We start from the raw sequence: 27,080 nt of genomic DNA, 5'->3' as shown, positions 1-27,080 counted from the left end.
TCTATGCTATTCAAAGTCAAGTTAGGGGTTACCTTAGGGGTGGGGGGAGGGCAGAGGGAGTGACAGAAGAAGACACAGCAGAGACTTCAGAGGGCTGGTAATGTTCTGTCCTCGATCAGGGTGCTATACAAACATGTTCATGTTGTGAAAACTTTGCAACGTACATTTGTGACCTGTGCATTTCTTTTTGGCATGTGTGCTATATTTGAATAAAAGGTTCTAAAAGTTAAAAATCCCCTCCTTCCTTCCACCCCTCTGCCCTATTCAGGTCTTATCAACTTTGTCCTGGGTGATTACCCCTACCTCTCCCCCTCTTCCCCAGCCCGTCCTCCAGACAGCAGCCAGGGGAGTTCCTAGGACACACTTATAAGACCATGTCCCTCCCCTGCTTTAAACCTTTCCATGACTCCCTATTGCTCCCAAGACTAGATCCAAGCCTCTAAGGACTTTCTTGGCGCCAGCTCTGCTTCTTTTGCAGTCTCATATCTACCTGCCCTCTCTGCTCCTTGCACCAGTAACGAGCATCTCAGAGCATGCTGCTTCGAACCTCCAGGTGTTTGCACGCACTGTGCTCTGCCTGACAACCTGAGTGCCCCGACACACTCTTGCCCTCCAAGGTTCAGCTCTGATGCCGCTGCTCCGGAAGCCTCCCCCTGCTCATAGCTAGGGGTCAGGAGGCTTTTGGATCAGAGATGATTTTCGAGATTTTGGGGGTTTTTTTCAGTTTTTTCTTTGCCTTTTTTTTTTTTAACATCTTTATTGGAGTCTAATTGCTTTACAATGATGTGTTAGTTTCTGCTTTATAACAAAGTGAATCAGCTATACATATACACATATCCCCATATCTCCTCCCTCTTGCGTCTCCCTCCCACCCTCCCTATTCCACCCCTATTTTTTTTTTTTTTTCCTTCAAAAAGAACCTTTATTCTCTTTATAACAGCCTCTTATGCTCTCATGCTTTCTTGCCAGATGCCTTTGGAGCAGGTGCTTTCTGGGCTGGAGCTTTCTTTTTTTTTTAAAGGATTTTTTTTTTAATTTTTGGCTGTGTTGGGTCTTCGTTTCTGTGCGAGGGCTTTCTCCAGTTCCGGCAAGTGAGGACCACTCTTCATCGCGGTGCGCGGGGCTCTCACTGTCGCGGCCTCTCCCGTTGCGGAGCACAGGCTCCAGATGCACAGGCTCAGTAGTTGTGGCTCACGGGCCCAGCCGCTCCGCGGCATGTGGGATCCTCCCAGACCAGGGCTCGAACCCGTGTCCCCTGCATTGGCAGGCAGATTCCCAACCACTGCGCCACCAGGGAAGCTCCATGGGCTGGAGCTTTCTGACCCTTCTGAGATTTTGGAGGAGGTGCTGCCTTCTGGCCTACAGCTTTCTGGGCAGGAACCTTCTGGGCTGGAGCCTTCTTACCCGTAGCGGTCATCTTTTTTTGCTGGAACCTTTGCAGCAGCTGCTGTAGCTGCCTCCTTAGCAGCAAGTGCTTTCTTAGGAGAAGCTTTCAGGAGAGCTGCCTTTTGAAGTTTCTTAACTTCAAGCTTGATTAGTCTGTTCCTCATTTTCCTTGCCTTCATGACTTTATAACGATCTGTCATCTTGGCTTTCTCTTCTCTGGCTTCAATCTTCTTGGCCCACCTTGTGGCTGCGCACTTTGCCTTGATATCTGCCTTCTCCCAGGCTTCTCGGACATACTTCTGGCGGGCACTGTGTGGGAACTTGAGGATGAAGTCAGTGAGCTGCATGCATTTGAAAGGCATAGCCTGTCTCCTTACTTGAGTGCAAGGTCCATCCACCAAAGCCCTGTTCTGATCAATAACATCTATAATCGCGACCAGCCTCCCGGCATGAGGCCCAAAGGAGACGTAGGCCACCTGGCCAACCTCCACGAAGCGCCTGAACACCATACTGGCGGCATACGGCAAAAAGGAAAGACCACCCCATAACTGTGTTTTGTTTGTTTGTTTGTTTTGGTTTTTTTGGCCGCGCTTTTTTGCCAGGCTTTCGGGATCCTACTTCCCTGACCAAGGATCGAACCCGTGCCTCCTGAAGTGGAAGCACAGAATCCTAACCACTGGACCACCAGGGAAGTCCCCAGAGATGATTTTCTTCTAGTCAACACACACACACACACACACACACACACACACACACACACACACACACGATTTGTAAAATACAAGAGAAGGCATTGAGTACTACACAAAAGCTTGGCCGCTCACCCCAGGACGTTTTTCTCCAGGGAGGTTCCTACCCTCTGGGACAGCCCAGGGCACTCCTGGACTGGGAAGAACTGAGAAATCCTGGGCTTTGAAAAACGACTGCCCCTCCCCCAGTGGGGAAGGGTGAGGCAGGGACCCCAAAGGTCCCGAGCTTGAACCCTGCCCCTCTTCTTTACCTGCAGCCCCAGTCCCCTCCCCTCCTCTGCCCGGCCAGCCCTCAGCTCCCTCCTCCCATCACCATTTCCGGAGGATTCCCCACCTCCACTCTGTAACGCAGCAAAAGGGGAAGTGGGCTTGGGTGGGGAAGTTTCCAGGGAGGTAAATTTAGGTCAGTCCCACCAGCACGTCACACCACTAGTGCTCCCACAGACCCCTGGGAGACTCAACCCAGCCTGTCTCCTGCTACCCCTGCCTCTCAGCCCATAGTCTCACCGGAAGAGACACCAGGCAGGCTCACTGCCAGCAGAGCGGAAGCACATCATCCAGGTTCCAGCCCCAGCTCAGCCATTCACAGGCTGTGTGACCTTGGGCAAGTGCCCTAACCTCTCTGTGCCTCAGGTTCCTCACTTGCAAAAGCATAGGAGTACCCATCTCACAGGGCTGTTGAGGGATCAGATGAGTTCATTTAAAATAATGACTGGGGCTTCCCTGGTGGCACAGTGGTTAAGAATCCACCTGCCAATGCAGGGGACACGGGTTCGAATCCTAGTCCAGGAAGATCCCACATGCCGCAGAGCAACTAAGCCCGTGCACCGCAACTACTGAGCCTGCGCTCTAGAGCCGGCGAGCCACAACTACTGAGCCCGTGCGCCTAGAGCCCGTGCTCCACAACAGGAGAAGCCACCGCAATGAGAAGCCCGTGCGCAGCAACGCAGCCAAAAATAAATAAATAAATTTATTTTAAAAAATAAAATAATGTCTGGCATGTAAATGCCCCGTGATGGTTTCTGGCTAATGTTATTATTATTTTTTTTTAATTTTTATTTATTTATGGCTGTGTTGGGTCTTCGTTTCTGTGCGAGGGCTTTCTCTAGTTGTGGCAAGCGGGGGCCCTTCTTCATCGCGGTGCGCGGGCCTCTCACTATCGTGGCCTCTCTTGTTGCGGAGCACAAGCTCCAGACGCGCAGGCTCAGTAGTTGTGGCTCACGGGCCCAGTTGCTCCGCGGCATGTGGGATCTTCCCAGACCAGGGCTTGAACCCGTGTCCCCTGCATTGGCAGGCAGATTCTCAACCACTGCGCCACCAGGGAAGCCCTAATGTTATTATTTTGAATAAGCGAGAAACGGAGGACAAGCCCTGCATTTGAGAAGTAATCAGTAAATGCCATTTTCCCCTCCCCAGTCCTCCTCTCTTTCCTCTCGCTGCTCCTGCCCCAGGAAGCTCTGGAGGCCAAGCTCAAGATCTGAACTGATCCTTCACCTGCTGACCTTCAGCCCCGTCTGTCCAGCAAAGTTGCTCAGCGGCCTCCCTTGCCTGGGTGCTGAGGGTGGTCCCTGCCGTTTGGGGGCCCATCCCCCCTCCTCTTGCCCTCGCGCACAGAGGCAGGCAGCCACGGGGCCTCCTACCACCCCACACCTCTACCCTGGGCTGACACCAGGGACACGCAGACAGACACAAGGAATCTCCAGTGCATGCCTCCCACGGACACCTGGACATCTCCTGTCCAATCCAGCCCCTTCCCTCCCAACCTGCTGGTGCCCTGCGCTCCCCACTCAGGGACACCCAGCTGGCTACCAGGCCACAGAGGGACATCGTGCTAGGTTCACCGTCAAGGCCTGTCCTGCAATCTCCCTCCCACCCCTCTCTCCTTCCTTTCCCCAGTCCCTCCAGCATCCAGATACCCTCATCTCAGAAAACAGGCCCCTTTCACTCTGTTCTCTCCGTGCACTGCCCATGCTGAGCCCCGTGACCCTCCAGATTGCTAATCAGAGCATGATGCCCTCCTATGAAAACCGACTGTGGTTGCAGGAAGTCTGAGCCCCAGGGCCCCCGAGCCTGAGTGGACAGCCTCCCCCAGGCTGTCCCCTTGGGTCACACTGGGCTTTTGTTTTCAGTGGAACCCCCTCTTGCCCAGCCCTCTGCATCCCTGCCCACCTGCCCCTTCAGCTGAGGGACATTCAGTCCTTGGCAAGTTTATCCCGACCTCCTAGCCACGTCCTGGACATCCTGTTCTCACCCACACCCCATACACACACACCCACCACGTTGACCTGGAATTACCAAGGGGCCTCATTAGCTTCAGCTCACAGGTCCCAGAGAAAAGCCCCTGCAATTAACACTGGCACCAAAACCCCAGAGCGAGGAAATAAAAGGGTTGATTGGAACGAACCATAACTTTCAAAACAGAGTCCAAATTATGACAAGGAATTCTTTCACTTTATAGTGAACAAGATGTGGGTTATAACTGAAACTACAGCTAATTCTTGAAACAAATTCATTGGGTGCTTTTTTTTGGAGGGTGGGGCATTCCCCCCCGTGAATTTGTATTTAATATTTCACATGTAATCTTCCAATAGCATTCTGGAAAGAGTCATTTTGGGGGAGACAGACACACACACACACATACAAAGAAAACAAAACAAAAAAACACTTGGAGGGTATGGTGAGTTGAATTGTGTCCCCCCCCCCCGCAAAAGATAGGTTGAAATCCTAACCTCCAGTACCTGTGAATGTGACCTTATTTGGAAATAGGGTCTTTTAAAAAGACATTTATTTATTTATTTATTTGGTTGCTCCGGGTCTTAGTTGCGGCTCGTGGGCTCCTTAGTTGCAGCTTGTGGGCTCCTTAGTTGTGGCATGCAAACTCTTAGTTGCGGCATGCATGTGAAGTCTAGTTCCCTGACCAGGGATCAAACCTGGGCCCCCTGCATCAGGAGCGCGGAGTCCTGACTACTGCACCACCAGGGAAGTCCCTAGAAATGAGTCTTTGTAGATGTAATCAAGGTACGATGAGGTCATCCTGGGGTAGAGTGGGCCCTGAATCCAATGACTAGTGTCCTTATAAGAGAAATTTGGATACAGCAAAACACACACACAGAGAAGTGAAGACAGGCAGAAACTGGAGCGATGCAGCTGCAAGCCAAGGAACACCTAGGAGTGCCAGCAGCCACCAGAAACCTGGCAGAGGCAGGAAAGATTCTTCCCTAGAGCCTTCGGAGGTAGAGTGTCCCTGCCAACACCTTGATTTTGTTTGTTTGTTTGTTTGTTTTGGCCGCACTGTGAGGCTTGCAGGATCTTAGTTCCCTGACCGGGGATTGAACCCGTGCCCCCTGCAGTAGAAGCACAGAGTCCTAACCACTGGACCGCCAGGGAAGTCCCTTGATTTTTGGATTTTGAACTTTCAGAACGATGAGAGAATATGTTTCTGTCTTTAAGCCAACCAGTTCATGATAGTGTGTTACCACAGCCCCAGGAAAACCACACACAGGTCTCAGGGTCTGATTCATTTGGCGTTTGAGTCATTCTCCCTGGAGCAAGCCAATCCTGTCTTTGCCAATGGCCCCCTTCTCCGTGTTTAATTATGTCTTGGACTGAGCACCAAGTCTTTCTCTGTCAATGACTTATCAGCATTTTTGGTCCCTCTCTACGGCCTCTTCCGTCTACCGATTGCAATCTCACCAGGCTGCAAGATTTGTCATATCATTTTGCAATCGACTTGCGTTGTGTTAGCATTGTGTTTTTGTGGAATGTTTATAATATCCCACAACCAGAGAATGACTGATTCCCACCCCATCCCCCCAAAAAGTCATGTTCCATGGGTGTGGCTCAGTTCTGGGAAAAAAATTGGAGGTTTGAGTGGGGACCAATTTCCTAAATCATCAATTTAGTAGGAAACAGTTTCCATATTGTGACAATTCTAATGCCTCTCCACATTTCAAAACTACCCTCCTTGAAGATGTGACAGCTCTAGGGATCTCCCCAAAACTGCATCTAAAAAGACGGATGATGCAAGTGCTCTTGGGACGACTGGGAACACAAACGTGGATCCCTACTTCACACCACACCTCAACATAAATTCCTGACGGATCAAAGTTTTACATGGGGAAAATCAGATCATAAAAGCACTACGAAGAAAACACATGCGGACTTTTTTAAAATAATAATTTGAGAGTAGGTAAGGCTTTTTTTTTTTTTTTTCTTTTTTGGCTGTGCTGCAAGGCATGTGGGATCTTAGTTCCCCGACCAGGGATTGAACCCGGGTCCTTGACAGTGAAAGTGCTGAGTCCTAACCACTGGACTGCAGGGAATTCCCTGTAAGGCCTTTCTAAGAAAAATAAATTAAACATAAAAACCGCAAAGGAAAAAGGTGGATAAGTCCAACTTCCTAAAATCCAAATAGACTTGTGGGGAGAAAACATTATAAACAAGGTAAAAATACAACTGGGGGGGTACAGATATATTTATAATAGAATGCTACTCAGCCATAAAAGAGAATGAAATAATACCATTTGCCGCAACACGGATGGACCTAGAGATTCTCATACTAAGTGAAGTAAGTCAGACAGAGAAAGACAAATATTATATGATATCACTTATATGTGGAATCTAAAATATGACTCAAATGAACTTACCTAAGAGACAGAAACAGACTCACAGACATAGAGAATAGACTTGTGATTTCCAAGGCAGTGGGGAGGGATGGATTGGGAGTTTGGGATTAGCAGATGCAAACTAATACATAGAGAATGGATAAACAACAAGGTCCTACTGTATAGCACAGGGAACTATATTCAATATCCTGTGATACACCATAATGGAAAAGAATATAAAAAAGAATGTATATATATGTATAACTGAATCGCTTTGCTGTAAAGCAGAAATTAATACAACATTGTAAATCAACTATATTTCAATAAAGTAAATTTTAAAAAATGCAACTGGGGTGAGTGTGGATATTACAGCTCATATCAGAGAATAAGTAATTTCCTTAATATTAAAAAGAGTTTCTAGGTGTATTTTATCATGAGTTTTAAAGCCTCTCTAACTAAAACATAACAAAACTAAAGAAAAAATTTTTTTCCAGGAAAAGAATATAGAGATCCACCTTTTAAAGACTGATGGACTTCCCTGGTGGCGCAGTGGTTAAGAATCCGCCTGCCGATGCAGGGCACATGGGTTCGAGCCCTAGTCCGGGAAGATCCCACACGCCACGGAGCAACTAAGCCCGTGTGCCACAACTACTGAGTCTGCGCTCTAGAGCCCGCGAGCCACAACTACTGAAGCCCGCGTGCCTAGAGCCCGTGCTCCGCAACAAGAGGAGCCACCGCAATGAGAAGCCCGCGCACCGCAAGGAAGAGTAGCCCGCGTGCAGCAACGAAGACCCAATGCAGCCAAAATTAAAAAAAAATAAAATAAAATAAAAATTAAAATAAATAAATAAATGTTATAAAAAAAAAAAAGACTGAGAAGATGCTCAGCCTCACCCCAAATAATAAAAATGCAAATTAGAACTACAAGATTTTTAACCTCTCAGATTAGCAAAGTCCGATAGTGCTGCCATTGTGGAGGGTGGGAGCCTTGCTGCAACAGCTGTCAAAATTCTACCCTCCCACATGCCCTGACTAGCAATTCTACTTCTAGGAACTTATGATGATCTACTCACCCTGACTCATCATCACCTCTGCGCCAGGTTACTCATTACACCGTTACTTCGATTAGAAGCAAACTTCTTGTCCATGGATAGGGGACTTGCTCCCTTAAAAAAAACATGGTGGTGATAGCTGCCCAACTCTGTGGCTACAGGAAAAACTCTCGACTTGAAGAGCGTAAATTGAGGAACTGGATAGCATGTGAATTATATCTCTAAAGCTGTTCCATAATAATAATAAAAACAAAACACTCACTCCCCCTTTCCAAAAAACAAAAACAACAACAACAAAAAAGAGACTTCTTTATGTATTGATATCAAAGAACTCCTAAAAGTATTAAATTTAAAAACAAGATTCAGGTGCCTCAAAAAGTTCACATAGAATTACCATGTGAGCCAGCAATTCCTCTTCTGGGTCTATACCCAAAGGATTTGAAAGCAGGAACTCAGTCAGATAGTTGTACACCCATGTTCATAGCAGCACACTTGACAACAGCCAAAAGGTGGAAGCAACCCCAGTGTCCATCAACAGATGAATGGATAAACAAAATGTGGTCCATCCATGCAATGGAACAGCCCGGATGAACCTTGACAACATCATGCTCAGTGAAGTAAGCCAGACACCAAAGGACAAATACTGTCTGATTCCACTTCTAGGAGGTCCCTAGAGGAGTCAGATCCACAGAGACAGAAAGTAGATGGTGGGGGCCAGGGGCTGGGGGAGGGGAAGGGGGAGAGTGTTTAATGGGGACAGAGTTTCAGTTTGGGAAGATGAGAAAGTTCTGGAGATGGATGGTGGGGATGCTTGTACAACAAAGTAAATACACTTAATGCCACTGAACTGGACACTCAAAGTGGTTAAAATGGTAAATTTTATGTTACGTCTATTTTAACCTCCATTTTAAAATATCAAGATGCAAAAGAATGAATAACGTGCAAGTTATTCTTTCAAAATAAAGAAAGAAAAGAAAAGAAGATGTTCATCTCTACACAGAGACTCTTTCAGGAAGCTGAACCCATGAATTGAGCCGCTGGGGGCCTGGGAGACAGACATGGTGGGAGAAATGTGACTGTCATAGGAAAGCCTTGGGCAGCTTTTGAATGGTAGATATTTACAGTTCCAAAGGGAAAACGTTTTAATCAGAGATTGTCATCTCCTATTTGAAAAACGCTTTTAAAATAGTACTCCTGGGAATCCCCTGGCGGTCCAGTGGTTAGGGCTCCATGCTCTCACTGCCGAGGGCCCGAGTTCGATCCCTGCTTGGGATCCCGCAAGCCGAGCGGCGCAGCCAAAAAATAAATGAAATGAAATAAAATAGGACTCCCAAGTTCCTCCTAATCAAATCCGAGAGAGGGGATGGTGTCTTCGATCGGTGGGTATCCGCATAAGGGCTCCCGTCCTGGCTATGTCACCGCGGGCAAATCATCTCCCCTCGCAGGAAGATGATCAACCATCACGTTTTGCTCGGGACCATCCTGATTTGAGTCCAGGCACCAGGTGGTTGGTCCCAGTACCTCAGGGCTCAGGGGGTTTTATTTGCTGAATTGCACAGACCTTGCGGGCATGCAGGTGAGGATGAGGGGAAATGGCAAGCTTCTCAGATGCTCTCAGGGTGTTGGAGGACCAGGCAGGAGTCAGTAACCAGGGCTTCCTGTGAGCGGGAAGGTAAGGGTGAGTGGTGAGTGGTGCACACACAGTAGGTACGGGGGTCCTTTCCCTTGTCTCACCGACAGCGGGCCAGGCCAGCCCCGACCTCCCCGGGGACAGAGATGAAGGGGGAAGGAGAGAACCAGCCCTGGAGGAATGGGTGAGTGGAGAGTCTGAGTGAAGGAAGATGAGGGTCCTCTGTGCCCTCACCCACCCAGCAAAGGGAAAGAAAGCTGAGAGAGAATAAGAGATCTGAAGGAGCTGGCTTCCAAGACAACTCCTCCCCGCGGCTGTGTGGCCTTGGGCAGCTTCCTGCACCCCTCTGGGCTTGAGTTCTCATCTGTGAAATGGGAATTGTCACTGCACTCGTTTCACAGACAGGGCTGCATAGGTTCATTTCTGTAAACCTCTCAGCACAGCGCCTGGCATCAAGCTGGCCGTGGAACTCAAACCGCTTAGCCCGGGGCTCCGGGAGCTGAGAGGGCCCGACCGGTGGCGGAGGTAAGCTGGGTGCTCTGAGCACCTACTCTGGGCAGGTGAGGACACAGGCGTGGAGCCAGGAGGGCACTGCGGTGGGGGTAGAGGGGAAGCAGCAGGATTAGAGAGGAGCTGGACGGGGCGGGGGAAGAGGGTGAGATCCAGCACCTGCTGGGCAGGGGAAGCTAAGGCTGCGGTCTGTCCTCGCTCAGATGCATGTACACAGGCACCCTCGGAAACCTAGACAGACAATGGACACACAGACACCCCCAAAGATGGACTGACACACAGATGGACACACACACACCTAGAGACACACCCAGACAAATACACAGAGACGCACAGAGACAGACATACACATACACTCCCAGATACACAAGGAAACACAGAGAAACACACAGAGATTTAGATGGACATAGAGACACACAGACACATCCAGACAGGCACAGGCACACCCAGCAAGCGCTCTTTCTAAGCCTTTCTCAGGCAAAGTCCACTTCTTGCCTTGCCTCCCTCCATCCTCTCTGCCTTTAATGAACATTTATGAAGGACCACTGTATGCCGGGCCCTGTTCTAGGTGGCACAGGGTGGGTTTGATTAAGAACCAAGGGGGCCACATGGACAAGCAGGAAGAGTATTTCAGCAAAGGGAACAGCCAGTGCAAAGGCCTCTCCTGTCCCCCATCCTCCCCCATCCCATCCCCTCCCCCAGCCCTGACTCAAGCCATTTGGAATTGGGGGGGCGATATGGGGAGAGTGGTCCCCGTAGGATCCCCCTACCCCAGTTGACCTGGTTATCTTCCATTCCATAGAACAGGATGCCACGGGGCTCAGAGAGGCTGTGTCATATACCCGAGGTCACACAGCACAAATGTGGGCTCAGAGCTGCCTGAATTGAGGGCCTCTGTCCTCAGGGAGAGAAGCCCCCTCATTGAGGGCAGGAACCCTGATGGGCAAAGGCTGGGCCAGGGAGGCCAGCCAGCCACAGGCCTGGGATGACAGTCAGCCATGGGCCTGGGACAGCAGACACCTGCCCAGTGTGAGGGGCTGGAGTGAGAGTCACTAAGGTGGACACTCCAGGGCACGGAGAGGCAGTGACAGACAGAGAGACATCTGGGACTTCAGTCCATGCCCCACCAGAACAGGGGAACAGCTGCCCCTGAGACCACTAGAGGGGGCAAAGGGTCCCAAGGAGTGGGTGATGGGGACACATAGCAGGGGTTGTGGGTCTGACCTGCATGGGTCCTCAGGATGCTGATTTGGAAACTGCGTCAAGATAGGAGGGGGTCTGACGGTGCAAGCAGGTCTCTAGGTGGGAGGTTGGGGCTCTGTCTGAGTCTCCTATTGCTACAGTAACAAATCATCACAACATGGCGGCTTAAAACAATACACATTTTACCTGATAGTTCTGGAGGTCGGAACAAAAATGGGTCTCACTGCGCTAAAATCAAGGTGTCAGCAGGGCTGGATTCCTTCTGGAAGCTCTTGGCGAGAATCTGTTTCCTGGCCTTTTCCAGTTTCTGGAGGCTGCCTGCATCCCTTGGCTCGTGGTCCCATCATCCATGTTCAAAATCAACAGTATAGGGCTTCCCTGGTGGCGCAGTGGTTGAGAATCTGCCTGCCAATGAAGGGGACACGGGTTCGAGCCCTGGTCTGGGAAGATCCCACATGCCGCGGAGCAACTGGGCCCGTGAGCCACAACTACTGAGCCTGCGCGTCTGGAGCCTGTGCTCCGCAACAAGAGAGGCCGCGATAGTGAGAGGCCCGCGCACCTGGATGAAGAGTGGCCCCCGCTTGCCGCAACTAGAGAAAGCCCTCGCACAGAAACGAAGACCCAACACAGCCAAAAATATAAATAAATAAATAATAAAAATAAAGGAATTCCTTAAAAAAAAACAACAACAACAGTATAGCATCTTCCAATCTCTCTCTCTCTGACTCTCCTCCCTCTCTCTTATAAAGACCCTTGTGATGACATTGGATAATCCCCCCATCTCCAGATCCTTAACTTAATCACACATGCAAAGTGCCTTTTGCCTTGTAAGGTCACATATTCACAGGTTCCAGGGGTTAGGATGTGTGGGCATCATTATTCCACCTAGCACAGGGCCCATCGTCCAAGGTCCAGGGTCCAGCCTCCAGGCCTGGCCATGATGGCCCCGGGGTCTGGAAAAGGCCAACGTGCTTGGGACCAGCCATCTGACTAGGGGGTGCAGAAGGGACAAAGAAGCCCTCAGCTTATTACCTGGATCAGGGCTTATCAGCCTCCCCAGTCCTACTTTCCTGTCCTGCACTCAAGCACAGAGGGTATGAAGGTGTGGAGGGGAGGAGAAGGCAAGGAACTCCCTCTGCCTCCCTAGGGTCCCGCTTCCCACCACCCAGACACCCTACATTGGACTCATCAGCTTAGAAATGACTCCATCTCCCCACTCCCACCAACCAGGCCCTGGTTCCTCTGATTCCCACAAACCCTGGCGATTTTACCACTAAATCCCTCCAGAGTTCCTCCCTTCACTCCTGTCTGCAACTCCCAGACCAGAACCCAGCCACTCCTACTGCCGTCTCATTTTAAATCTGACTGTGCCTCTCCCCAGAGAACCCTGGAGGGCCTTTAGTGACTGGTCCTGCCCCACTGTCCTCTCCTCACTCACTGTTGCACCCTAACTCAACTAAATCTCCCACCCACTCATCTCTCAGGTTACAGATATCACCTCCTCCTGGAAGCCTGCCCTGAACACTCCATGCTCACAGATGGAGTGGGCTGGGGGGTGGGGACAGAAGGGCCTGGAGTAGCCAAGAAGCAGCCCATCTGCAGAAGGTTCAGCCTGCATCTCTTCCTGCCAGGCTGAGCCCTTCCTCCAGCCTCCCCACCTTTGCCCATGCAGTACCTCCCACCTGAAATCTCTCCCTGACCCTGGCCCACCCAAATCCTCTACTGAGGGCCTCCCCTCCACATCTCCAGGAATCTCCTGCTTCTCCTCTGGGGTCTGGACCACCCCATTCCACCATGTCTCTGGTGTCACTATTAATCCAAATGGCTGCCATGTTCTGAGCACCCCCAGGTGCAAGGCGCCGTATACCACAGTCCTAGTCACAACGCTGAGAAAAGAGGCTTTATCATTTGCCTTTCCCCTATGTGCAAAGGAGCTCTTGGAGGGCTGGGAAGAAAATAAAAGGGTGAATGAGGACAGAGGGGTTCTGAGGGCCAGACTGAGAGCTGAGGGAGAAGGACGCACACATTTGAAAAGAGAAAGAATAGCCCAGCAGAGGGAACAGCAAGTGCAAACAGTGGGAAACCGGATCAAGACGGACAGCTTCATCCACACTTGCAGCAGAGGTCTCTGCTGCCCTCCCCCTTTCTACGTGTGGAAATCAAATCTCAGAGATGTGAAGCAACTTGCCTAGCCAAAAACAGCCCGGGCTTCCCCCACCTTGCTTCAGGGAGAGACATTGTCCAAAGTTGAAGCCACTGCCCAGACGACGTGCGGTTGGCCAGCGGCTCTGGAACCCCCTTCCCTTCAACTGGCGACAGCTGGGCCACCAGTCCCTTAGGTGCCGCTCAGGTGCTCACAGACCACCTCTGCCTGATGCGGCATTGTCCTGCATTCAGGCCTCGCCCAGACTCCCCGCCCCTGTGCGCTGGAATCACCTTCTGTTCCACCCGACCAGAGGGAGCCTGGGGCTTCGCCAGCACCCACTCCGGCCTATCTCCCAGCCTTATCTTCCCAGCTCTCCAGCCTGACCCCTGACCCCCACCGAACCGCAGCCTTTGCCCAGCTGCCCTCCACGCTTCCCAGCTCCCAGGGTGGTGCCTTGGGTTCCCAACTCTGCGGTTGGACCCATGAACCACGAATTGGACCAGCTTGACCTGAAAGCTGAGACAGGTCCCCAGACTTGGGGCACCGGGGGTGGCCTCTGAGGCCTGGGGCGGAGTCCGGGCCTCCGCCACAACGCCCAGCGGTGCGCTCAGGCGGATCAGGGCGTCCGTGGTGTGTTGGCAGATGCGCGGATGGATCAGAGCCGCGCCAGAAGAGGGGACCCGGGAGGGGGCTGGGGAGGACCTGCAGCGAACGGAAGAGAAACCTGGGCAGACTGAGCGCTCAGCGGATGGTGCTAGGTTCAAAGGCAAGAGATAAAGCACAAGCAAGAAACCTGCGGCTGGATTCCTCCAAGGCACGCCTCGGGGTGGGGCGGGGCTGGAGGCGGGGCCCTGTGGCGCAGGGAGGGGGTCCAGGAAGCGGCCTAGTCGCACGGAAGGGGCCGAGCTCCGGAAGACCCCGCGCCCCGCAGGGCTCAACCGGTCCCCGCCCCGGCCCCGCCCTCTAGGCCCCGCCCCCGATCCCGCCCCGCGCTCCCCTAAAGCCTGCTTCCCCGCCCCCGGCCGAGGCGGTGCCCGGAGCAGAGTCCGCCTGCGTCGTGCGGGCAAAACGCGTCTCCTTCTCCTCTGCATCTGCGCCAGGCGCGGTGTCCCCTGCCCCGCCGCCGGCCCCCGGTGCGCCCGGCCGCCTGAGACCCCAGGTAAGCGAACCCCCCGCGCCCCGAACGCGGACCGGAACGCCACTCTCGCGGAGAGCTCCGGCCCCGCCTCCAAGGCCATGGCGCCCGCGGCGGCCCCCAGACGCATGCAGTGCCCCATCAACTCGCACGGGACGGCCTCTCGGGGCTTCCCATCTGGTCCCAGGCCCGGGCCGCCTTCCCGATAGAGCCCAGCTCCCCCGAGGGCCCGGGCGCCGCGAGCGCCCGAGGACGCGGCTGCGTAACGGGCGGGCCGGAGTGGGGACGAGCCTAGCACGGTGACGCGGGGGAATCCGGATGTGTGAACGCGAGGAGCGCGACGGGGGGTGTCGGCCCGTCACCAGAGAATCCATACCTACGGGGTGCCACCGACGTGCCAGGTCTGGGGATGCAGCCGGGACCCTGGCCTCGGAGCCCGCAGCCCGGCCGCGTAGACGGCTGGGACCCGCGGAAACAGACACAGATCATTCCAGCCATGCTAAGTGCGGGGAAGACAACACATCTGGGAGATGGGTTAGGGTCAGGGAGGCATTCTCGGAGAAGGTGTCATCCGGGCCTGAGGGGATCAGCCAGCGAGGGGTTTTTAGGCCCAGAAAACAGCAAAAGATTCTGAGGCAGGGCCCAGACTGGTGGTGTGTTTGCCGAGCGGAAAAGAGGCCAGCATGGCTGAAGTGCAGTGGTCAGCCGGGGATCCGAGGTGAGACGAGGTTGGCCCCTGGGCCACGAAGATAACGAGGAGGATGTGGATTCCGTTTTCAAGTCTGTGGGGACCACAGGGGCTTAGAACAAAGTGAGTGACCGGGTCCACTTGTGTCTTAAGAAGACCCAGCAGCTGCTGTGGCCAAAAGAGACCGGAGGAGACCCTGGAGGAGGCTGCTGGTTTGGACCCGACAGGAAGCGGGGGATGGAAAGTGGGTGAATTTGGGTTCTTTTTGTCAGAAGAACATTGCCTGCATTCCCTGCCTGCTCAGAAGTGGGGCAGGAAGGAAAGTGCATGGAAGAGATTTCTGGCACCGGCAGCTGGGAGTGTGGAAGGATAGGAAAACTGAGGGAGAAACAGATCTGAGGGTGTGGAGCTGTTGTGACTGAGTCCGATTTCCAAAACCTGTGAGATACCACCTGAGGGGGAAGGTGCCTGAGGACCTGACTCTGAACCCAGGCCAAGTCCAACGTGACTGAGTGCAAGGGGGCAACCTGGATCTGTTGTATGGGGCCACCTGAAATAGAAATTCTGGAGGGTAGGGTTGTCTTTGAAGCGCCCCCCCCCCCACCCCGAGTCCCTAGCCTCAACTCAGCCCCCTTCCAGAAGGAGCTGCTGTGAATAAACTTGGCAGTGGTGGGAGTGCCCAGAGCCTCACTCAGTGCAGCTGGGTCCCTGCAGGCCCAGCCAGGCTGCAGGGAGGAGGCAGTTGGGACCTTCCTTGCCTGCCCTCCCAGCTCACCTACTCCCAGCTGGGAGCCTTGGTCATTGAATTGGCCTTGGGGCCCCAGAGAAAGTTTTCTGGACTTCAGTTTGCCCATCTATAAAATGGGTCAATAGTACCTGTATCTGGGAGTGTTGTTCTGATCAATGGAAGTCTCGGCTATGAAATAGGAAAGGGCTTGGCCAATCCCAGGGGCAGCCTTACGCCTCGGGGGATGGAGGAGGGCTGCTGCACTGGTGGGAGTTCTGGGCCCGGTGAGCCTCCATTTCCTGCTCTGAGAAATGGGAGGAAGGCATAAGCGCGTCCACCTCCAGAACCCACAGTCTGCAGACTGAGTGAGTTAGGCGTGTAAAGTGTTCAGTTGGCCCAGCGCCTGGCGTGAAGTGGTCACTGGGCACAGGAGCCGCTGGGATGAGTGTAGTTGGCCGTGGGGAGCTGGCTAGGGCTCACTCCTCCCACCACCCCTGGGATGCCCACAGGAAAGCAGGCACCAGGGGGCACGCTCCTCTCTTATCTGGGTACCACAGGCTTTCCCCTTTCCGGTTGTCTGGAAGCTGCCTCTGACCTTGTCCTACCAGTTTGAATGTAGTGCTCTCAGGCTAGTGACTTCACCTCCTGGTTCAATTTCTTTACCTATAACATGGGAATAATAACAGTCATCACCTGAGAGGTGTCCGGCTGGTAATAAGCACCTGGGAAAGCAGAGGGGATGCCCGGGTGGAAGCTGGGGGAGCCCAGAGAAGTGACCTGATTCAGCCTCTGGAAGGGTGGGGGAAGCCTTCTTGTAGGAGGTGACCATCTGCCAGGTTACTAAGGATTTCTAAGAGTTCATGGGCAGAGAGACCAGTGAACAAAGATGTGGAGGGGAAGCACCACAGCATACATGGGAGGAGCTGCAGGCAGGAGCCAGGAAATCAGCATGGGAGTGACTGCCCTGGTCCAGACCCTGATGAGGCTGGACCAGGTGGAGGTGTGGATGAGAGAAGTGGGTGGATCCTGGATAGACTTGAAGTTGAGGATGGGGTGGGGATGGAGTAGCCACTGATGGGGCAGCAGGTTCAGGCGCAAGTCAGCAGTCTATTTCCCAGCACCTGGAAATTGTGTTGCCACTAGACACCCAGGTGGAGACCAGGTGCGGGGGGTGGGCCTAGAGCTTGGGAGACATCCCCACCCTGGTGGGATGGATTGGAGAGAGGGTGGAAGGAAAGAAACCAGGAGTGGGTGGCAAACCAGAAGCCAAGGGAGCAAGGGCTTCAAAGTGGAAGATGAGGTCAGTCTCAGCCATGTCTCTGAATCCCCTGCTTGAATAATTTCTCCCATGGCAGGGGTCTTACTCCCTTATTTGGTTGCCATTCCTTCCCCAATGCCCAAGCCATTAGGCTGGGCTTCTTTTTGCTATCCTTGAATCGGCCCCTCAGACCCAGCCTGGCTCTGACCAGATTGACATAGAGGAGACCTTTCTCCTTCTTCAATCTGACCTTTGTACCTTTGTTAATTAATATGATCCTGTCACACCAGTTCTCCACACCGAACCAGCAGGATCTCACCTCTCTCCCCAGTTCCTCCTAGGCTCCCCAAACCATATTTTGCTTCAGGGCCCCATGACTGTATCGAGGGGTCAGGCCCCTGCCAGCGACCCCCTGAGGATCCCCCCCCTACCCTGTGCTTGGCCCCAGCTCCCTCCCACCCTGTCATTGATTCATTCAGCACGTACTTGTGAAGCACCTGTGCTGGGAGGCACTGGGGACTAGCAGTGAACAAAATGAAGCTTCCCTGCTGCCCGTCCCCCCCCCCCACCTCATGGATGGAGCCGACGTTCTGGGAGGGGGGCAGCCGGGAGAGGGAAGAAACCTGAAGGATGAGAAGGAGCCAGCCAGGTGGACATCTGGAGGAAGAGCATTTCAGGCGGAGGGACTAGCATGTGCAAAGGTCCTGAGGCACGGCCCGGCCTAGCATGTTGGAGGTATAGCCGAGAGGCCGCTGTGTCTGGAGCAGAGTGAGCCAGTGGGGAGAGTGGGGAGAGGGGCAGGGGAAGAGACTGAGGGTCCTCAGGGCCCCTCAGTCCAACAACTGCAGACCCTGGTTGGGCCCTTGCTTGAGGGATGCAAGGTTGTTGGGCCCCACTGCTGCATGGTTTGCAGGGGTGTTGCTTTGGTGTGTTGTCCCCTGTGTGGAGTGGTCAGTGCACCCTGAAGGCAGAAGAGGCTGGCAGGAGGAAGGAAGAGAAGGCCAGCCCTTTCCTGGTGGGCAAAGCTTCTCCCCTTCCTCCTGCACGTGGTGGGGGGCTCAGCTGACCTGGGAGGCTCCCTGGAGGGGCTGGAGGGAATGGAAGGAAGTAGCCAGGGAGAGGGCGCTGATGGAGACAGAGAAGGGGGCCAGGGAGGAGGAGGAGCAGAGCCCAGAGCTGGGTGTTGGGGCAGGATGTTCTCAGGCAGGTGACAGGAGATGGTAGGCAGGGGCCTGGCTGGGCCTTGAAGATGAGCAGCAAAAACCAGAGCAGGTGTGTTTTGAGGATGGCCCCTCCACCAGCCTGCTGTCACTCCCTTTCCAGGTGTAGGAGAAAAGACTCAGCATCCCTCCCCATCCCACCCCCCACCCCCGTGGACAAGGACCTGGTCACCTGGGCCTGCTCACCCTTCCCACCCACCCCACCCCGACTCATCCAGGTATGCACCAAACCCCTCCAGTTTCAAAGGCTTCACAGAGGGGATTCGGACACTTGGGTGCCGGCACCTAGATCAGTGGCTCTGTTGAGCCCAGACACTGTGGCCAGGACCGTTCCCCGACCCCCTCCAAACTGGGGATGGGTGCACCTAAGGGCACCTCCCTTTGGCCCTGGCTCAGCATTTTTTTTTTTTTTAAGGCTGCGCTGCCCATGGCATGCGGGATCTTAGTTCCCCAACCAGGGATCGAACCCGTGCCCCCTGCTTTGGGAGCACGGAGTCTTAACCACTGGACCGCCAGGGAAGTCCTCTTGGCTCGGCTTTGACCGTGATCCTGGCAGGAGTGATGGGGCCACAGCTGGATCAAGGCTAACCTATCGGGAGATGGCAGGGGACAAGGGCAGTGACAGGAGGGGAGAGCAAGCAGGACAAGCTCTGGAAATGTCAGCCTCTGGGTGTCATTTCTCCATCTGAGCTGTTGGCTAGGGCAGATCTAAATATAAGGTTGTCACCTCCCTGCCCTCGCCTCTCTTCACTCCCCACTCTGTTCCAGCCCCAGGGGCCTCGTCTTCTATGCCTTGAATCAACCAGGCTTGGTCCTGCCTCAGGGCCTTTGCATAGGCTGTTCCCGCTTCTTAGAATGCTCTATCCCCACGGCCTCCTCCCTCATCTGTTTTTTTTTTTTTTTTAATTTATTTATTTATTCATTTATGGCTGTGTTGGGTCTTCGTTTCTGTGCGAGGGCTTTCTCCAGTTGTGGCAAGTGGGGGCTACTCTTCATCGCGGCGCGCAGGCCCCTCACCGTCAGGGCCTCTCGTTGCGGAGCACAGGCTCCAGACGCGCAGGCTCAGCAGTTGCGGTTCACGGGCCCAAGCCGCTCCGCGGCATGTGGGATCCTCCCAGACCAGGGCCCGAACCCGCGTCCCCTGCACTGGCAGGCAGACTCCCAACCACCGCGCCACCAGGGAAGCCCTGTTTTTTTTTTTTTTAATAAATTTATTTATTTTTGGCTGCTTGGGTCTTTGTTGCTGCGCGCAGGCTTTCTCTAGTTGCAGCGAGTGGGGGCTACTCTTCGTTGCCGTGCGTGGGCTTCTCCTTGCGGTGGCTTCTCTTGTTGTGGAGCACGGGCTCTAAGCGCGCGGGCTTCAGTAGCTGTGGCACATGGGCTCAGTAGTTGTGGCTCGCGGGCTTAGTTTCTCCGTGGCATGTGGGATCTTCCCGGACCAGGGCTCGAACCCATGTCCACTGCGTTGGCAGGCAGATTCTTAACCACTGCGCCACCAGGCAAGTCCCTGGGCCTCAGATTTTAAGGCAGTTCTTGGAGGAGGTGTCAAGCTGTCCTCAGGTGTCTGCTTCCTCTAACGTAGTTCTTCTCACTGGCAAAGTAGTGACTCTGAATTCTGAAACGGTCGCCTTTTTTACACAACCAAATTCACATGACTCCACACACATGTTGCAGTTTATGGAATAGGATGCATTTATTTGACCTCAGAGCCTGTATAAAGAGCCCAGGGAGCAAACCTAAGTTGTGGGTCCTTCGGTGAAGTTGACTCTGAGGGTTAAGGATTTTCAGGATCTTTTCCAGGGGTACAGCATGAAAGTCTCGGTGCTTGAGTTGATAAAATTAGGCACATGCTTGTGGTGACTTCTGCTAGCCAAATAGGCTGCAGGTGCTTGCCTGTTTCAACCTATGACAGTATTCAGCCAGGACTCTGAGATGAACCAAATGAAATTTTGGAATTCGCTGAAAAGTCATGCCTTTGGACCTTGGGAAGTCTAAAAAGGACACGAGACGGCTTCCCTGGTGGCACAGTGGTGGCCAGTGCAGGGGACATGGGTTCGAGCCCTGGTCCGGGAAGATCCCACATGCCGCGGAGCAACTAAGCCCGTGCACCACAGCTACTGAGCCTGTACTCTAGAGCCCACGACCCACAACTACAGAGCCTGCGTGCCACAACTACTGAAGCCCACGCGCCTAGAGCCCGTGCTCCGCAACAAGAGAAGCCACTGCAATGAGAAGCCCGCGTACCACACCAAAGAGCAGCCCCTGCTCGCTGTAACTAGAGAAAGCCTGCGTGCAGCAACGAAGACCCAACGCAGCCAAAAATGAATAAATTAAATAAATTTATTAAAAAAATAAAAAGGACATGAGGCATTTGCATACAAGCCTTGCTCATATATTACCTAGAGATTGGTCACAGAATATTTAGAAACCATCACTGCAGCCATGGCTTTCATTCAGAGTAGTTCTTTCCAGAGAAACAGAGGCTAGCTGTCTCTCTCTGATTACTGAAATATTCTCTAATCACTCCCCTTTGTAAATGTTACCAGCATTTGTTTGTATTTTGCCTAGACATTCTCCATTGCCTTACCCACGCCGATTTAACTTGGCTCCTCTGAGGAGGTAATATTTGAGCTTGAGGCCTGAGTTGGAGCTGGTGGTAGACACCCACAGGAAGTGGAATTTGTTGACTGCCTCCCCTCCAGATCCCTCTCTCCACTGGGTAGACAGACACATCCCTGGGCAGTTACAATGCAGAATAACCTGGGCCAAACAGAGGGACCACAGGCTTTCCAACCCAGCGTGGCAGTCCTGGAAGCCTTCCTGGAAGCAGTGACAGGCAAGCTGCTTACTTGAAAGGTTAGGGGAAGATGAATAGTGATCCAGGCGGAGGAAACAGCCTAGACAAAAGCTATTGCATTGGGAGTTCCCTGCCGGTCCAGTGGTTGGGACTCCACACTTTCACTCCCGAGGGCCTGGGTTCGATCCCTGGTCGGGGAACTTCGATCCTGCAAGCCGAGCAGCATGGCCAAAAAAAAAAAAAAAAAAAATTAGGCATCTGGGTACTGCATTACAGCGATGTTTCTGAGATATGAACAGACCCTGGGAATCAGGTCATGGACACTAGGCTGAGAACCGGGGAGTCTGGTGGCTGCAGGAGGTCAGCAGGGTAGAGGGGGCGTGGGCAGGGCCAGATCACAAAGACCTTGGTGATGAGTGCCAGGCGCAGAGGGAGGGCTGCCCCCGATGCGGGCCCCCTCTCCAGGGTGGGGGGAGGGACAGGCTTGTAGAGTGAGCCTCTGTGGGGTTGCTGAGAGAGGGATGGATGGGGAAGAGGAAGTGCTTAGTCTCCAGTTACGCAAACACCCCTGGTTCTTAAAGGGCCCACGGACAGACTCCCCCTGGGGACCCTTCCCTGCGCCACCCCTGATGAGCCATCTCACACGTGCCCTGCTTGGCTCCCCGCCCTACCTAGGTGGGCAGGCAGGCACTGGGGCGATAACTCCTTCAGTGAAGGCGCTGCTAGCCTGAGGCCACCCGCCAGGAGCAGATCCTCCCAGGCTGGCTTACTCTGAAGTTCACGGTTAGCCTCTGTCCTCTGGGACCCTGACAGGTCTGCAGGCCCGTGTTCAGCTGCATGTCAAGTCAGGGGGTACTGGGGCTCCCGGCTCTTGAGGCCACGCCCTCTCCCCATCCATCCTCACCCCTCTTCCTTCTCAAACGATGCCTTCTCCGAGTCCCCCATCAAGAAAAAGAAGATCTTCTGGTCCTGTCCCAGCCCTGGGCTGTGTGTCCCCAAATTCCTGCCCAAGCTGGTAGTTCCCAGATCAGGCTGCCCACCCCAACATGCTCTACCCCGACCCCCTGAAGACACCCTTACCCAGCCGTGCTTCCCAGCCCCCATCACCTCCCAGACGCCAGCCACTGGTGACCTCTTGGGGCAGAACTTTGCTAATCTGAAATCCCCAGGACAGCCCACGTGCCGGGGTTGTTCACTGGAGAATCACCCCCTTTTGGGGACATCGAGGCCCAAGGCTCCCATTGCTGCCTCTGTGTCTTTAAGGCTCAGGCGACAGGCACTTGCCAACTTTCCCTTGAACAAGGAGGGCTCAGACCTGGGCTGGCAGGCTCTCCGGAGTTCAGTACCAGCCAGGACCAAATGTCATCTTATTTTCCTTGTTTGTTTTATGGCTACTGTCTGCACATGATGCTGAGAAGCTGGCTTTCTCTTTCTCTTTTTTTTTTGTCTTTTCCATTATAGTTTATTGCAAGATATTGAATATAGTTCCCTGTGCTATACAGTAGGTCTTTGTTGTTTATCTATATATAGTAGTTTGTATCTGCTAAGTTCAAACTCCTAATTTATACCTCCCCCCACCCCTTCCCCCTTTGGTAACTAAATTTGTTTTCTATGTGTGTGTCTGTTTCTGTTTTGTAAATAAGTTCATCTGTATCATTGTTTTCAGATTCCACACATAAGTGATATCATATAATATTTTTCTGACTTACTTCACTTAGTGTGGTAATCTAAGGGCCATCCATGTTGCTGCAAATGGCAATGTTTCATTCTTTTTTATGGCTGAATAATATTCCATTGTATATATGTACGGCATCTTCTTTATCCATTCATCTGTCGATGGACACTTAGGTTGCTTCCATGTCTTGGCTATTGTAAATAGAGCTGCTATGAACATAGGGGTGCATGTATCTTTTTGAATTATAGTTTTGTCCAGATATATGCCCAGGAGTGGGATTGCTGGATCATATGGCAACTCTATTTTTAGTTTTTTGAGGAACCTCCCTACCTGTTCTCCATATTGGCTGCACCAATTCACATTCCCACCAACAGTGTAGGAGGGTTCCCTTTTCTCCACGCCCTCTCCAACGCTGGCTTTCTCTTTCGGGGAAGGAGATGTGGATGGAGGGAGACACCCTGGGCAAAACCCGGAGGCAGAGAGACCAGGGCAGAGGTGGCCACAATGATTGAGATGAGAGACGGGGCCTCGTCAGTGGGAATTGAGCAGGGAAGGGACTCGCTTGATTGTTATGGGGGAGATGGATGCAATTGTGGGACCTGGTGAGTAGCGGAGTGTCCGGGGTGATGGGGGGTGGTGAGGAGGGATTGGGATGACTCCCAGATTCCTGTCCCCAAAGACTGGGTGCATGGTGGGATCTTAGCCAAGAAGCATGCTCAGCGTGAAGGATAACCTGAGTGTGATATATCTGGACGAAGCACAGCCAGGCGGTGTTGGGTTAGCCGGTTTGGCATCGGGGGAGAAACCTGGCAACTGCAGGAATCTGGAAAACCAAGGCACAGGCACACCGACTGTGGCTTCCGGGTGGGTGAGATTTCCCAGGGAGAAAAGCTGGTATGAGAGGGTGCAGGACTGGCATCATTTAGGGCCAGAGGAGAAGAAAAACAGCTTGAATTAGGTTAGGCAGGATGCCACGGTTGTTAGGAGAGACAGACAAGGGGGCAGATATACTACTAGGAGGTCAGGAATCCATGGACAGGGAAATGACCACTGGGATTGGCCTGGGCCAGGGGGCGGTCACCGGTGACCCAGGCAAAGTCCAAAGCAGTGAAGCGGAGATGGGGAGAAGCACAGGCATAAAGGCAGCAGGTCCTGTTTGCCAGGAATGCGTAGGCTGCCGCTGCTGGGCTGAGGTTCTGTGAGCCCGTGTCCATCTAGAACGCTGGGTGGTATTGAGCTAAGTTCACATGCAGCCGGGCCATTTACCAGCTGTGTGACCCTGGGATGATAAGTCAGTTCATCCGTGCCATGGGAACAGTAACTGCATCTCCCTTGGAGTGCAGGGAGGTGGGCGCTTGGGGCAGTTGGTACGGGGCCTTCCTGGAGCTAGCGGCTTTGGCGACACCTGGGGTGGTACCAACACCGGTGTGTTGAGCAGTCGCTGCTGTGGGTGTGAACAAGGCCTGCTGTCCCAGGAAGCAGTTTGGCTTTTGCTCCTACTTCATTCTACCTGAAACCGCCTCCATGAATGCTGTCATCTGGGGGCAGCAGAGGGGCCCAGCAGCCAGCTGGTGGGAGAAGTAGGGCAGGTGTTAGACCAGTTTGGGCAGAGGTGGGATGCCATCAGAGTACAACCTGGAGCCCACAGTTCCCTCCACCCTGGAAGGTGGGTAACAGCAGCATCTTGGGGGTTGACCTTGACTGGGAATTACTTTCATAAATGGTGAGCCGGGAATGGGGGGCTGCTTGCCAGCCAGAAGGGAATGCCCCCTCTGAGCCCCTATTTCCTCTCATCAACCACCCCTTCATCGGAAACCTTTTCTTTTTTCTTGTACAAATATGGTTTTCTATTTAAAAAGTCCCCCTTGGGCTTCCCTGGTGGCACAGTGGTTAAGAATCCGCCTGCCAATGCAGGGGACACGGGTTCGAGCCCTGGTCTGGGAAGATCTCACGTGCCGCAGAGCAACTAAGCCCGTGCACCACACCTACCGAGCCTGCACTCGAGAGCCCGCGAGCCACAACCGCTGAGCCCACGTGCCACAACCACTGAAGACTGCACGCCTAGAGCCCATGCTCCGCAACAAGAGAAGCCACCGCAATGAGAAGCCCGTGCACCGCAACGAAGAGTAGCCCCCGCTGGCCGCAACTAGAGAAAGCCCGAGCGCAGCAACGAAGACCCAATGCAAAAAAAAAAAAAGTCGCCCTTAATATATGCACACACTGGAATATTATTCAGCCTTAAAAAGGAAGGAGGTTCGGACACCTGCTACACCATGGATGAACCATGAGGATATGATGCTCGGTGAGATAAACCAGACACAGAAGGGAAATCCTGTCTGATTCCACTCATAGGAGGTCTCTAGAGGAGTCAAGTCTGTAGAGACAGAAAGTAGGATGATGGGAGCTAGGGGCTGGGAGAGGGGAAGCAGGGTTAGTGTTTAATGGGGTCAGAGTTTCAGTTTTGCAAGATGAAGAGAGTTCTGGAGATGGATGGTGGGAACGGTTGCCCAACAATGACTATACCTAATGCCATGGAACTGTACACTTAAAAAAAGGTTAGGATGGTAAATTTTGATGTTATGTGTATTTTACAATTTTTAAAAAAATTTGTCACCCTGAAACATACTTCTTGTAAAAATCAGAGCATCACAGAACAAGCTGACCAGCACCGCCCTCCCTCACCCTCCTGATAGAATAACTCTCCTGAGTATGGACCATATCCTCAGAGCACGCCAATTGCATGCATGTTGGATCTTTTGATATTGTCCCAAGGTCACTGAGACTCTATACAATTTTTTAAAATTGTGATAAAATACACATAACCTAAACATTTACCATTTTAACCATTTTTAACCGCATGACTCAGTAGCGTTAAGTACGTTCACAACCTTGTGCTGCCACCACTGTCCACTTCCAGATGCACATTTTTATTTAATCTTTATTTTTTTCTTCTCTCTTCTTCTGTTGGGTATTTTCTATTATCTCTCTCTCCAAACTAGTTACCTCTGTCTTCTACAATCTCCAATCAGCTATCAACCCCACAGTGGGAAAAAATTTTTTTTGCTTTTTCTCTGGATAAATAATGCTTTCTTCTTTTTTCTCCCTTGCACCATGTGTATTGCATTTTACTTATTTATTTTTTAAGGTATAGTTGATGTACAATATTGTATGTTTAAGGTGTACAACGTAGTGATTCACAATTTTTAAAGGTTATACTCCATTTATTCTTGTTATAAAATATTGGCTATGTTCCCTGTGTTGTACAATATATCCTTGTAGCTTATTTATTTTATATATAGTAGTTTGTACCTATTAATCCCCTACCCCTGTCTTGCCCCTCCCCCCTTCCCTCTTCCCACTGGTAACCACTAGTTTGTTCTCTATATCTGTGAGTCTGTTTCTTTTGTGTTATATTCACTAGCTTATTTTGTTTTTTAGATTTCACATATAGGTGATATCATACAGCATTTGTCTTTGTCTGACTTACTTCACTAAGCATAATACCCTCCAAGTCCATCCATGTTGTTGCAAATGGCAAAATTTCATTCTTTTTCATGGCTGAGTCCACAGTGAATTTTTTACTTCAAGTATTGTATTTTTCAGTTTTAGAATCCCCATTTGGTGCATTTTTATAATTTCTGCTTCCCTGCTGAGGTTTCTTATTTGTTCATTCATTAGGAGGTACTTTTTCTTCACATCCTTGAGCGTATTTATAATAGCTGCTTCAAAGTCCTTATCCGCTCATTCCAACATCTGGGTCACCTCAAGGTCAGTCCCCATTAATTTCCTTCTTTCTTGAGTATGGGTCATGTTTTCCTGTTTCTTCACATGTCAAGTAATTTTGGATTGGATTGTATGCTGGACATTGTGAAAGATAAATTGTAGACACTCTGGATTCTGTTGTGGTCCTCTGAAGAACATTGATTCTTTTTTTTTTTTTCATAGGCAATTAAACTGTCTGGACTCAAGTTCCAAAGTCTGTTTTCCCTGTAGTGAGAGGCAGGTGTTAACTTACTTTCTTTTAGCTTTAGCCGGGCTGGTTGGAGTCTGCCTCGCATATGGTTTAAGGGTTAGCAAGAGACTTGCACAGCATTTTTGGATAGAATTTGGACTTTTTTTTGGCTTTTTCCTTTCCTACATGTTCTACTCCATTGTTGAACTGTTGTGCTCTCTTTGGGCTCTGTCTTCTCATTTTTCAATCTAGTTTCTATTTCCGGTAAATAACAGTGAAAAATGGGAAACTCGTCCCGTGCTGTTTGTTCCCTTATTGCAGGTATAGACTGCCCTCCAACTTCTACCT

The 27,080-nt window shown here is 52.1% G+C and overlaps 2 protein-coding genes and 1 non-coding gene across 6 annotated transcripts in view; 1 reads left to right on the top strand and 2 right to left on the bottom strand.

The window, feature by feature from the left end:
- Positions 1-1,312: 1,312 nt before the first annotated feature.
- Positions 1,313-1,914, bottom strand: LOC130707266 (60S ribosomal protein L14-like). The gene has a single exon (XM_057540954.1). The coding sequence runs from the start codon at positions 1,893-1,895 to the stop codon at positions 1,401-1,403; it is 495 nt and encodes a 164-aa protein (XP_057396937.1). The 5' UTR covers positions 1,896-1,914; the 3' UTR covers positions 1,313-1,400.
- Positions 1,915-5,449: 3,535 nt separating this feature from the next.
- TRNAR-UCU (transfer RNA arginine (anticodon UCU)) lies at positions 5,450-5,522 on the bottom strand. Its single transcript has one exon. It is a non-coding gene; the product is annotated as a tRNA-Arg (tRNA).
- An 8,641-nt stretch (positions 5,523-14,163) lies between these two features.
- The window catches only part of CERS4 (ceramide synthase 4), a 32,925-nt gene continuing 20,008 nt past the window's right edge, over positions 14,164-27,080 (top strand). For 3 of the 4 annotated variants that reach the window (XM_007169044.3, XM_057539798.1, XM_057539799.1), the window contains exon 1: positions 14,164-14,439. The gene's annotated coding sequence lies outside the window, so the exon portion shown is untranslated. The remainder of the gene's footprint in view (positions 14,440-27,080) is intronic. The other variant, XM_007169043.3, reaches the window with a different exon arrangement.

Source organism: Balaenoptera acutorostrata, chromosome 2 (assembly GCF_949987535.1).
Source record: "Balaenoptera acutorostrata chromosome 2, mBalAcu1.1, whole genome shotgun sequence".
Lineage (NCBI taxonomy): Eukaryota > Metazoa > Chordata > Mammalia > Artiodactyla > Balaenopteridae > Balaenoptera > Balaenoptera acutorostrata.
This window is presented reverse-complemented; position numbering and strand designations above follow the sequence as displayed.